General features: G+C 36.7%; 2 protein-coding genes across 5 annotated transcripts in view; both read right to left on the minus strand.

The window, feature by feature from the left end:
• Positions 1–2,791: 2,791 nt before the first annotated feature.
• On the minus strand, positions 2,792–6,004 carry LOC115453415 (protein LSM12 homolog). The gene is made up of 3 exons (XM_037447664.1): positions 5,603–6,004; positions 4,338–4,475; positions 2,792–3,053 (listed from the first exon to the last, which is right to left on the minus strand). The coding sequence occupies exons 1-3, from the start codon at positions 5,903–5,905 to the stop codon at positions 2,940–2,942; spliced, it is 555 nt and encodes a 184-aa protein (XP_037303561.1). The 5' UTR covers positions 5,906–6,004; the 3' UTR covers positions 2,792–2,939.
• Positions 6,005–6,904: 900 nt separating this feature from the next.
• The window catches only part of LOC115450080 (BCL2/adenovirus E1B 19 kDa protein-interacting protein 3), a 47,259-nt gene continuing 40,950 nt past the window's right edge, over positions 6,905–13,213 (minus strand). For all 4 annotated transcript variants that reach the window (XM_037438289.1, XM_037438314.1, XM_037438382.1 and 1 more), the window contains exons 4-7: positions 12,968–13,026; positions 10,817–10,919; positions 10,332–10,435; positions 6,905–9,721 (exon numbers count right to left, since the gene is read on the minus strand). In XM_037438289.1, coding sequence (XP_037294186.1) covers positions 9,667–9,721; positions 10,332–10,435; positions 10,817–10,919; positions 12,968–13,026 — 321 coding nt within the window. In that variant the 3' untranslated portion in view covers positions 6,905–9,666. The remainder of the gene's footprint in view (positions 9,722–10,331; positions 10,436–10,816; positions 10,920–12,967; positions 13,027–13,213) is intronic.

A 13,213-nucleotide genomic window follows, 5' to 3' on the forward strand; every position in this document is an offset into this window, starting at 1 on the left:
CGATCGAAACTTACACTTTTTAATTTTACATCTACAGTTAAAATAACTTATGGTAAAGTTTTGTTTTTAGAAGACAAATGTGGTTTCATTTATTAACGCAACGTCAAAATTACCCTGTATAATAAAATCTAGAACCAAATTCAGTACTCAAAATTAAAAACAAGACAACTGCACATACCTACCAACTGATATTACTATATAAAATATACGCCAGCGCTTCAGTTATACTAATATCAATCGTATTACAAAGCAGATACGGTTGTATTTTATTTATTGAATTTGGTCGTTTCCGATTGAGTTGACTTTAAGGGGGGGGGGGGCTTACAAATATGGAAGGGTCAAGCCATAAAAAGCGGGTAATTTAGTAAAAAAAAAAAATTTCGATTACCTTAAATATTACCAGGAAAGCATAAATTGAAACCAATAAAGTATTTCCCTTTCTGAACGAAATACCCAATTTGAATGTATTTCCAAATACACTGTGATTTCAAGACAACATTATGCCGGCTTAAGCCATTGGAAAGTTGTTTTTACAAGTTAAAAATTACTATGTAGGGAAAAAAAATTATGCATTTTCAACGCAGTTTTTGGTTGTTATGGAGAGCAAAAAAATATCCTTTTTTTTTAATCACTATTTTTAGATTTCATGTTTTCTAAAACTGTATCTTATCATATTATAAATTTTTAGATCAAATAATTTATTTTTTTCGATTTATAATGCCATTATCTCTCCTGCAATTACATTTAAAAATTACACTTCATTAAAAAAGAAGACTACAATTTCTAAAACAAAAACATAATTTCATGCCCCACTTTTCGCCGTTCAAATAAAATTTCTTGTTAAAATAGTTCAATCATTATTTTACATAGTTCTTTTGAATAATGAATTACCACTGTCTATTTTTAAACGGGAAGTATTTTTGGAAATAAATTGGATAGATTTTTTTGTAAATATATACATAATTACTTCCAATAGATGTTTTTGATCGAATAAATTTATATATCTCTTAGCTTGAATCCCTCCAAGCCGAATTTCGGTCATGGCGGCCAATCGCAACGGGGATCAGTAGGAGATATTATAGTGCATGAGTGTGTGCAATACACAAGCACTCTCTGTTCCTTCTCATAGGCCGGTGAGACGACATGACCGGAGAGAGATCAGCAGGAGATATTATAGTGCACGAGTGTGTGCAATACACAAGCACTCTCTGTTCCTTCTCATAGTCCGGTGAGACGACATGACCGGAGAGAGATCAGCAGGAGATATTATAATGCACGAGTGTGTGCAATACACAAGCACTCTCTGTTCCTTCTCATAGTCCGGTGAGACATGACCGGGAGAGAGATCAGCAGGAGATATTATAGTGCACGAGTGTGTGCAATACACAAGCACTCTCTGTTCCTTCTCATAGTCCGGTGAGACGACATGACCGGAGAGAGATCAGCAGGAGATATTATAATGCACGAGTGTGTGCAATACACAAGCACTCTCTGTTCCTTCTCATAGTCCGGTGAGACGACATGACCGGAGAGAGATCAGCAGGAGATATTATAGTGCACGAGTGTGTGCAATACACAAGCACTCTCTGTTCCTTCTCATAGTCCGGTGAGACGACATGACCGGAGAGAGATCAGCAGGAGATATTATAATGCACGAGTGTGTGCAATACACAAGCACTCTCTGTTCCTTCTCATAGTCCGGTGAGACATGACCGGAGAGAGATCAGCAGGAGATATTATAGTGCACGAGTGTGTGCAATACACAAGCACTCTCTGTTCCTTCTCATAGGCCGGTGAGACGACATGACCGGAGAGAGATCAGCAGGAGATATTATAGTGCACGAGTGTGTGCAATACACAAGCACTCTCTGTTCCTTCTCATAGTCCGGTGAGACGACATGACCGGAGAGAGATCAGCAGGAGATATTATAATGCACGAGTGTGTGCAATACACAAGCACTCTCTGTTCCTTCTCATAGTCCGGTGAGACATGACCGGGAGAGAGATCAGCAGGAGATATTATAGTGCACGAGTGTGTGCAATACACAAGCACTCTCTGTTCCTTCTCATAGTCCGGGGTGAGACGACATGACCGGAGAGAGATCAGCAGGAGATATTATAATGCACGAGTGTGTGCAATACACAAGCACTCTCTGTTCCTTCTCATAGTCCGGTGAGACGACATGACTGGAGAGAGATCAGGACCAACGGCTTTACGTGCTTAAATATATATATGTTTATTTTATCCGTGGTGTTTTACAACTTACTTATCTAGTTGTAAACGTCCCTAAACAGGTTAAAACGCCTCCTTAGTTCATTATTTTATCTCCCGCTTTGCTATGGAACGAGGAACCATATATCCAACTCCTCCCTTCTAACTATTTGAATTTCACTGTCAACCGAATGTAATGAAACCTTTACTGAAATGAACACTATTGGAAGTAAAATTGTATGAAATATGTCTAAAATGTAAACAATTTTTTTAACTGTCTTCCAAAAAGCGATATTCTCCACACACACTCACGCCTTTTCCTTGAAGGGGTAGGCAGAGGCGCAATTGGTGCACCCATTGGGCCGTGGTGAGGTTATCGCGCTATCTCTTTCTCACACACGCAGTGTTAAAGCGGCGACACTCCGTGACGTCACACTTTGCAATTAATGTTATTTGACAGCTGCACTTTCCAACATATTTCAAAGCTTTATAACTTATTTGCATGGAATTTAATTTTTTTTCCGATAGATTTTGAATGACATACATTTTAGCTAATTAAAAGATAGTAGTCAAATACTCTTTTGCTCATTGGCAGAAATAGACATAACAGAGTTTTGAGTTATTGTATCGAACCTATCACAAATGAAAGATGGTTTTCAAAATTTGTTTACAATTTAGTCAAACTATGTTTTATGATGTTGGTGTGTTTACTATCGGTCGTCAGTCGCTACTGGTGTGCCGGCGTCGCGTTGCGCTCTCTGTGTTCGCGCCAATGTCTTTCAACAAACTTCTTTATGTAATTGTATGGTTTTGAATCCTTTTCGCCTAGTACGTTGTCCACCTGAAAAAATAAAAAATATTTGTTATATTAAATTATTATTATAGGATTTGTTTAAAACGTATTTTTATTCTTATACGTGTACGGGAATGTGATCCCACTGCGCTTGATGGTATGTGGAGTGGGGTCCAATACAATGTCGACTGACGAGAGATGATTACCCCTCAGTCGACACAATTATGCCTGTTGGTACCAGATATTCACAAGCTGATTCCGGAACGCGACACACTTACGTGGACCACTATGGCGGGTTTTAACACCTTGTGTACGGTCGCTATTCAGGCGGATATAAAATATATCCTACCACCAGCACGCCGGGAAACACGAAAGTACCGGGAAAAGCTTTTCATGCGGATGAAACCGCAAATAACACCGAGTTATTAATAAGTTATACACAGCAATAGTTATACATCTAGCTCACTATTAGAACATTCTATGTTATATCTGATGTACAAACTATGTTTTATACAAATTTATTTATTTATTTTCAAGAATGTGTGTATACTTTGTGAATTTATCGTTCGCTTTAATGGTGAAGGAAAACATCGTGAGGAAACCTCACATCTGAGAAGTTCTGTATAGGAATTTCGAAGGTGTGTGAAGTCTACCAATCCGCACTACAGCGTGGTGGACTAAGGCCTAATCCCTCACAGTAGTAGAGGAGGCCCGTGATCAGCAGTGGGCAAGTAATAATACAGGGCTGATATTATTTATATTTATATATTTATTTATTTTACAAATCATAACACTAACAAAGTATAGAAATTGTATTGCATATATTATATTTTTGTGAAGGTATGAAGATATTTGTGGTACTTTTTTTATATAAAAATACTGAGAGTTTCACAGACCAAAGCAGATGGTTATTGGCAGTCGTACCAATGAGTTGGTTGGTGAAATATTTATGCAAGTATTTCTATAGTCAGTGATAGTTCTTTTATTTTAATGTAAATCGCTTCAGTTCCTACCAATATATGATTCTAAGTCATTTTTAGTTAAAAATTTACAATAATCCCAGTGATAAATAAACGGAACCATACATTATCTTTTACATATAATCATGTTTGTTTCTGCTGCCAAACAGCAATGTGTAATCACTATTGTGCTCCAGTTTGAAGGACATTGTAGCCAGTGTAACTACTAGACATAATAAGACATCTCATGTCTCAGACGAGCGCAGTGGAATACCAAACACTTTGTAATCCAAGGTGTTGATATTTCTACTGTTAATCGGTCGTATAGCTTACCATCGAACGGCAAGCTCGTCATTCAAAGCAATGAACATACCTTATACGGCGGTGTGATGATGATATCGTTGTACACGCGTATGTTCTGCCCCGCCCAGGAGACGTCGTCTATCACGCGTGCGATGGCTAGGAACAGCCGCTGACCCTCAGGGTCCAGGCAGGCTGACAGCGCCGAGACCTGGAAAACAATGCAGTAGTTATTGCCTGATCAGAAAAATTAAGAAATGTCGTTTGTGGTAATGGTATACACTATAAATACTCCTATGAAGGGAAAGTATAATAAATTCAATCAATTAAATTTTTAGATTGTGTGTGAAGTGTCGGGAGAAAATTAAAATATAAAAACCGCGATAGAATCCGAAAAATAGTTCAATTTTAATGGTCTAAGGATGCAACACTCAGAAGCAAAATGATGCAATGTTACATCATCCTATAAAAATTAGACTCTTTATTTACTTTTTACACATTATTTAAAACAATATCAATAATATATAATTATCAAGATAGACACACACTGACACTTTTTATCCCCAAAAGGGAGGGCAGCGGTGCAAATGAAACAACTGGTGAACTTTACCGTTTGTATTTTGTCCAATGATGTGATAGGAGACAAACCTACCGCCATATTGAGCACAATTTTTAAAGACCAGGCTGTTACTGACTAGAAAACCAAATATCTCCTTGCCTGAACTGTGGTTAGAACCCAGGACCTAACTCAAAAAAAACGATTTGTAGGAAACAAATAAAAAAGATTTGAAAATAATTTAGAAGGCGGTTGTTGAAAGTGAGTCTGTTTCTATTCTATAATTTTATCTTTTTCTCACTGAACTGTACACTCACTAGTTTTAAAGGTCTAATATGAAATAATAAAAAAAGGGGCAATAGCCTATTTGTTTGTGGAACAGACTGCCACGATGAGTATCCGCAGGTTCAAAACCCGAAAACACCTCTTACTTTTCGAAAGTTATGTGTGTATTTGTGAATTATCACTTACTTTAACGGTGCAGGAAAACATTGTGAGAAAACCTGCATATCTGAGAAATTCTCTATAGTAATTTTAAGGGTGTGTGAAGTCTACCAACCCACACTACAGCGTGGTGGACTAAGACCTAATCCCTCTCAGTAGTAAAGGAGGCCCAGCAGTGGGACAGTATATAATACAGGTTGATATTTAAAATGAAATATGAAAGTCTGACAACAATAAACATTTGAACTTGGATATTTACGCTGCAGAACTAACATACGCTAACCAAAAGTACTAATTCAACTATACTAGAAAAGGTCTCAAAGGAGGACAGCACTTACCACTCGTCGTTTATATTCAATAGTGTTCCTAACTCGAGTGTTTAGTCTATGCAGGTTCAAAGATGCCGGCGGCTCCGGGACAGTTGTCACTTCCTTCTTTATCTGCACGTCGCTCACCAACGATAGATTCACGATATTAACATCGTGGCGTTTTGGATCCCCGCTTGAAGACGGACACTTAAGAATGAGCATTTTCGTTTGGGGGTCGAAAGCTAACACTTCCCCCTCAATGTTCTCGTTGTAACAGGTGCGCGTGGCCACTATACTGCCGATGGTGAAGCAATCTGACACCACGGTGGACATGTTTGCGTTTTTGTGCTATTTATTTCATATAATGTTTGGAAATGTGTTTGTTGAGATGTGCTCCGCCATGGATTTTGACAGGCACAGATTAAGCACGCGTTCCGTTTCACGGCGGGTTTACTTTCACTTTTTTAGTTTTGATTAAATTGTTTTCTTATGTTTTAATTATTTCTAAATTATTATGAGATCGGGAATATCAATTATATTGTTATTAATTATTAGGTAAATAAAAAATAATTTTATAAATATAATGTTCGACTCGAATATTTTGGCAATTTAGTCGATTTATATAACTTTTTTCTATGAAAAACTAATAAACTGATGACTATCATCAATAAACAATGCATAAAAAATGCACACTGAACAGACGTAAATGATGTGAGTTTATTAAAAAACTGGGAAGGCGATAAAAATTACGAGACTCCTTGATGAGGCCAAGCCTCACAGACTGGTCTATTTTACTTTTAACAATAAGAATAATCGTTTTGCATTTAGAGTAAAAGTTTTTAAAATATAACACATGAGTAAATGTGATTTTTAATCCTATGATAGTTCATAGAACCCAGAGTATTAGCCTACGTTTACTGTAAACATAATATAATTTTCTAGTCGTATTTTTGTTATATATGGAAAAAACTAACACAATTTACATCTTTATTCCAGAAGAGGTAAGCAGAGGTGCCATTAGTACCCTCACTTGGGTGCGGCTTTCATCATTTTTCCTTTCTACAAAAGTATAAGACGAAATACTCAAGCACACGTTTATGAAAACTGTTATAGTGTGCGTAAACACACACGTTTTAAGATTTATTTATTCATGTGCGCACTTATAACGACACGTATGTGTATTGCACTTTCTATGTAGTAGTAACTCTAACGAAGTTCTCTTTGGTAGTTAGTAGTAACATTGAAAAGGATAGAAATACTTGTTCGCGGCAATAAGCACATTGCGCGTTTTTTCTAGATGGTCTAAGGGGAATACAAAATAAAAAACACAAATATCGATAAATTTTGTTTAATTTTATGTACGAAACAAAATCTTAACACATTCAATCACAGCTTATAATAATTATATCAGCTCCTATAGCATGGAAATATTCAAATATTGGCGAAAATCAAACGCATACACTAATTGAACACTAAAACATAAATTTGCAAATTTCATACATAGTAAAACTGCTCCAGATAGTAGAAAGAACGTAATTCCTTTGCATACCAAATGAAAAAAATCTGCCGAAAATCAATATAAAAATAATTTAATAAGGCTGTACGTTCTTCGATTCCTATGCCCATGAAAAAAACTATGCGTTCGATTTTCAACCAATAGTACATCTTTTCGAACTGCAATAATGGAAATAATTTAAAATAAAAAAAAATGGCTCATACGAATGCTACATTTTTGTTTCTACGCGAGACTAAAATCTATCAAAACTAATTGTATGCAGCCCAAAAATGGTGGGAATCCTTTTTTATCCGCCATTACTCGCTGGCCCACTATTATAAGGTTATATGTTATACTTCATATGAAAATTGAATTATATATCACATGATGATGTCTATTCATTGAATAGTAGTGAATATTCTTAAATCATGGAAATATAATATTTCAATAACTTCGATTGATAAATACAATGGGAACCATTAATTGTCTTTTCAACTTTTTACCAACTTGACAATGTTTGATCTCAATTTTGCAACATGAGTAAAAATTAACTATTAAGAACCTTGTAATAGTGGGCCAACGAATTATCGAATCCAGAAGACGATATGGCGGATTTCTTACCATGAGTAACCCACAGGGATATTTGCATTCATACACGTTCTTATAATTGGCGACAGATTTTTATTACAATACTTATTGGAAAATTCGGCTAAACAAAAAATTCACTAATTTCATGCGGTTTTTTTAACTCAAATTTGCATAAAGAATTCCAGCTTCACTTATGACTTGGCAGAATGGTCTTTCGCCTTATCCGACGCCTTGCGTAAAAAAAATGCCAGCCAATCAACAAAAACATGTATCAAGGCTCAATATCTCCTCACTTTATTGCAATTCGAAAAAATGCCTCGAATTTTTGTTTAAAATACTCTTAAACTCTATTATATTATAAAAATATTGCTAAAAGTTTTTTTTTATTCTCCCGATGTGACAGTTGACGACTTTTTTCCTTTTTTCATTACCGACATATATATAGCGTGTTTTAAAATTCTTAAGCATTTTTTGACACTGCTTGTGAAAAAGGAACACTTCTAAGACGATCTCATAGATTTCAGTAATATATATTTAGCTTGTGAAAACTTTATTCTAAGATTTTTTTATGTAATTACAATTAGGGCCGTATTGATGGATGCATCCTGATACGATATCCGAGACGCTGTCAAATAAAATCAAAATTGATATAAAACTATTTACGAATTTTATCGCCTGTATTTATATATTTTATTTTCTTCTGATGTTTCGAAGACTGCAACCATCATGGTCACGCGGACTTAGGTATTGGGCGTCTGTAACTCAAAGTTACAATATCTACCCACGTTTTACAATTATACAATTTAAAAAAATATATAATTGTAACAATTATACCTATATAATCGCAATAATAATATAAATAACCGCAATAAAATTCGTAAATAGTTTTATTTCAATGACATTCGCGTAAACATAAGAAATCATCACCTCAAGTCATGTCACTATATGTGACGGAATTTGACACCGAATTTTAATTCATTTAACATTGTCGACTGAGCTGAGTACAAGCTCTTAAATAACAGCTCAAGCTTGTCTACTTGAGATGCTACTCAAAGATGAGATGGATTTATAACAGCCCTTATTGCCACTTCATTTTGTTTTTTTACCATCAACTGTCACAAAGGGAGTCGTTACAAGAGATTTGTGTAAGAAGGAAATACAAAAAACGTGTACCTAATATCTAGGAATACAATATTATGTTTTTTTTTAATCATTTTCCATATTAATGTAGTTCTAAATCTACCCACATATAAAAACCGGGTGAGACAGCAATCACTATACAGTTACGAAGATAAAAAAATTCGGCCCAACATTCGGCTTCGGTTTCGGCTTGCGAAGCCGAATTTTCGGACAAAACGACTCTAACTTCACCATTAGCGCGCGCTAATTGGTCACTCAAGGTTGAAATTCAATTCAAAGCCGAAAATCACAACTTCGGCATCGAAGTCGTTTTTTAAGCGGAATAAATATTTGTCAATCCATAATAATATTTAATTTCGGTCATCTAAGCCGAAAATTCTTGCTAACTTTGAAAGGCAAGATAGCATTCTTGTATGAAAAGAAATATACGTATAATGATTGCTGCACGACCTAATGCAAACCTGGACAATTAAAAAATATATATTATGCCTTTTATTATGAAAATTTTGATATCTCGGCACATTCAGTTATTTACTAAAAATCTAGACATTCATCTCCAACAACCTAAATAAAGAGATTTAACATAAAAAATATTCAATTTTAAAACGAAACGGATATACACGTCCTCTAAATAAATTATCTCTACTACTGGCATCAAATTATACTCGAGACGTCAACAGACGTCCCAATTTTGAAAAAAGAACACAAAATCGAGCCCATGTTCCAAATTTAAAATCTCACTGATACGTCAAACAGTTTTAAATTTGGAATATAAACAACAAAACCGCCGCAAAGACCACAATGGCCACGGAAAGACCGATAAGTCCAGGATTGCGTTAGCCCCGGCCGTTACTTCAGTCTTGTGCGTTTTCTAATTGATGATGATCAATCTGGGCGGCAGCATTCCCTTCTTACTCAGCCACACTCTGCGAAACAATACAGTAGACCATTAGGAAGCTTTGGAAAGACTAAGTAGAAGGTTCTTTTATACGACTAAGGGACTTTACTGCGCCTGATGGTGAGGGGGACGGGGTCCAGATAGCGTCGCCTGACGAGTTATGAGTATTCTTTGTGAATAATAGCTTGCTTGGTGAAGGAAAACATCGTGAGGAAACCTGCATCTGAGAAGTCTCTATACAAATTTCGAAGGTGTGTGGTTTCCTCACGATATTTTCCTTCACCGTTAAAGCAAGCGATAATTCACAAAGAATACACACATCTAAGTCAGAGGTGAGTGCCCTTGGGTTTTGAACCTGCAGACATTTCCGGCAGTCCGTTCAACAACCAACTAGGCTACAGTGGCGAAGCGTCCATACAACCGGGTCCATACAAGCCGATTCCTAGCGGCTTCCTTTTTAGGTTTATTTGCGTTTGTCTTAGTTTTTGTTTGCCGCGATTTGTTAACTAGGGCATTTTTTTTGCATCGGGTTACCTTTTGAAAATATTCACCCTTCGCTACTGCTAGGATATCACCGCTAACTCGCTCGCCGCCAGTGTTGCCAGCGGAGTCAGATACCCCAAAAACTGTAAACTCACCCGATGCCCGCTCCGAGCAGCAGCGACACGATGTTGGTGACGAGCACGGCCGCGATCGCGCCGCGGCTGAACAGGCACGTGCGGCGCACGGACAGACAGTGGCTCTGCGGACGTACAGGGTACACTTGAGTCGATAAAGTTCAAATTCGCTAAACATTTTCGATTTGAAGGGGCAGTTCAAGTATTACGTAACGCAATTTTTCAACATTTTTGACCCCCCCATCCCCCCATGTAACGCGCCGTAACGTTTTTCTGTATCCCCCACCCCCCCTCAAAAAGTTACGTAACGATTTTTAAGTTTTCGCGAATGTTAGACATTTAAATTAAACTATTTTACGAATTTTATCGCGGTTTTAATATTTTACTTTTAGCCCGACGTTTCAAAGACTTTGCAGCCTTCATGGTCACGGGGGGGGGGGGACTGTGCCGCGATAAAATTCGTAAAATAGTTTAATTTAAAAGTTATGTAACTCTAAAATACGCACCTGTTGCATGGGCGGCGGCGCGAGTTGCTGCTCGAGCACCTCTATGGAGGAGGTGGCGGAGGGGGGCCCGCGCGCGCTCGCCGGGTGCTTGAACCGCCAGTCCCTGCACACGTCACAAGGGAACGATCAAACAAAATGTTCACAATACTAACTAAGGAATAACATCTCATTCCATAATCCGATGGTTCGTATGTGTCGTTCGTATAATGACTTGGCAAAAAAACACAAAAACCTTGACATTATGAATGGCAGATTTGGATCATTCTCAAGATGTCTAAAACAATTAATATTTACCCGCAACAGTTAGTCATATATTTTTAAGTTACACGTATACTACTTTCTGGTTTCAATTTTTTAACAATACACAGTACTTAATAGTCTTAATTTATTTCAGTCCGCACTTTAAGTAATTAACTAGTATAAGGGCTCAATGTTTAGGAATACAATCTAGTTTTTATGCTTGTATATTTTGTAATTAGCTTTAATTTTGATATCTGTTTTGCGTCTTAATTTTATTAAAATAAATAAATAAGATACTAATCGTATTAATTCTCTTGGATTCCTCCTAATGACGCTTGCGTGAACTCATTCCCCCTCGTCCCGGGCGCGGGGGTGAAATCCCTGCCCTTCGGCGCATGCGACCTTTTAGTTTTTCCCCTTTTTTTCATGCTATAGGTTTCATTTTTTACCTATCTTTAATAAGCTCAATTTTATTTTAGGTAGCAAATAAAAATTAGTTTTCCGACGACTGCCACAAATGAACAATTTTGAAATAGGTCATTATTTTATTAAGAGTGCGATGTATGAAACTTATTCGAAAAAAATTATCGCTTAAATCAATTTGCATTTCAACCGATACTCGATAATATCTATATATTTGTTGCATCGGTTTTATTAACCTCCGAGAAGAAGAGTGGCAAGTATCTATACTATTATATAAAGCTGAAGAGTTTGTTTGTTTGTTTGTTTGAACGCGCTAATCTCAGGAACTACCGGTCCAAACTGAAAAATTCTTTTTGCGTTGGATAGTCCTTTGTTCGTGGAGTGCTATAGGCTATATATCATCACGCTATACCCAATAGGAGCGGAGCAGTAATGGCTAATCTCAGGAACTACCGGTCCAAACTGAAAAATTCTTTTTGCGTTTTATAGCCCTTTGTTCGTGGAGTGCTATAGGCTATATATCATCACGCTATACCTAATAGGAGCGGAGCAGTAATGGCTAATCTCAGGAACTACCGATTCGAACTGAAAAATTATTTTTGTGTTTTATAGCCCTTTGTTCGTGGAGTGCTATAGGCTATATATCATCACGCTATACCTAATAGGAGCGGAGCAGTAATGGCTAATCTCAGGAACTACCGATTCGAACTGAAAAATTATTTTTGTGTTGAATAGCCCTTTGTTTGTTGAGTGCTCTAAGTTATGTATCATCACGCTATGACCAATAGGACCGGAGCAGTAATGGCTAAACTCAGGAACTACCAGTTTGAACTGAAAAATTCGTTTTGTGGTGGATAGCCCTTTATTTGTGGAGTGCTATAGGCTGTATATCATCACGCTATGACCAATAGGAGCGGAGCAGTAATGAAACATGTTGCAAAAACGGGGACAATTTATTAGTTTTGAGAGCTTCCGTTGCGTGCGCTGCGTAAACAGTTAAAGTTATGCAACAATGATGTATGACGGGATTGTTCCTCTTAAAAAGTTCTAAAAAATATATTATAAAACAAAGTCCTCCACTGCATTTGTCTGCCTGAACGTGTTAAACTCAAAAACTACCCAACGTATTAAGATGAAATTTGGTATGGAGACAGTTTGAGACCCTGGGAAGAACATAGGCTCCCGGGAAACTACTACTTTTATAACGGAAAACTTTAGCCTGAAAAACTTTATAATGCGGGCGGAGCCGCGGGCAAAAGCTATGTAAGATAAAGTAATTTTAAAAACTATATGCGGTGGATCGTAGTTGGCTTATATATTGTATTCAATTTGTCCTATATTTGTTTGTTTTTGATAGCTGTGAGCCACCCAAATATAACAAAATAATATCTATATATTTGTTATTATCAATGTCAATCTAGGTCTCAAACGAATGGATCTACTTTGTTGCAGTTTCTGTTTTTTTAATATGATAATGATTGTACTCACTTTGGCGGCACTTGGTCGGGTCTACTGCTCCACTCCCACACCCAGTCGTTGGAGTCATCCTGAAAAAAGAAACGTAAAAATATTATTTTGATTCTACTGGAAAGAAACGTCCTTGTACGTCCTATACGAAAACCCATATAGGTATTTAATTTTTATTGTAAAAAATTAGGCGTTTTTGTTTTAATGCCTTTTTGATAGCTTGTATAAAAAAAACGTAAAACGCCTGCATTTTGTAAAAAAAAATGT

Source organism: Manduca sexta, chromosome 1 (assembly GCF_014839805.1).
Source record: "Manduca sexta isolate Smith_Timp_Sample1 chromosome 1, JHU_Msex_v1.0, whole genome shotgun sequence".
NCBI classification, from domain to species: Eukaryota; Metazoa; Arthropoda; class Insecta; order Lepidoptera; family Sphingidae; genus Manduca; species Manduca sexta.

Coding starts and splice junctions, on each gene's coding strand:
- LOC115453415 (XM_037447664.1), bottom strand. CDS start 5,905: ATGTCCACCGTGGTGTCAGATTGCTTCACCATCGGCAGTATAGTGGCC. Junction 4,476..5,602: donor TTGAATATAAACGACGAGTG/GTAAGTGCTGTC, acceptor ATTGTTTTCCAG/GTCTCGGCGCTGTCAGCCTG. Junction 3,054..4,337: donor TCATCACACCGCCGTATAAG/GTATGTTCATTG, acceptor TTATTTTTTCAG/GTGGACAACGTACTAGGCGA.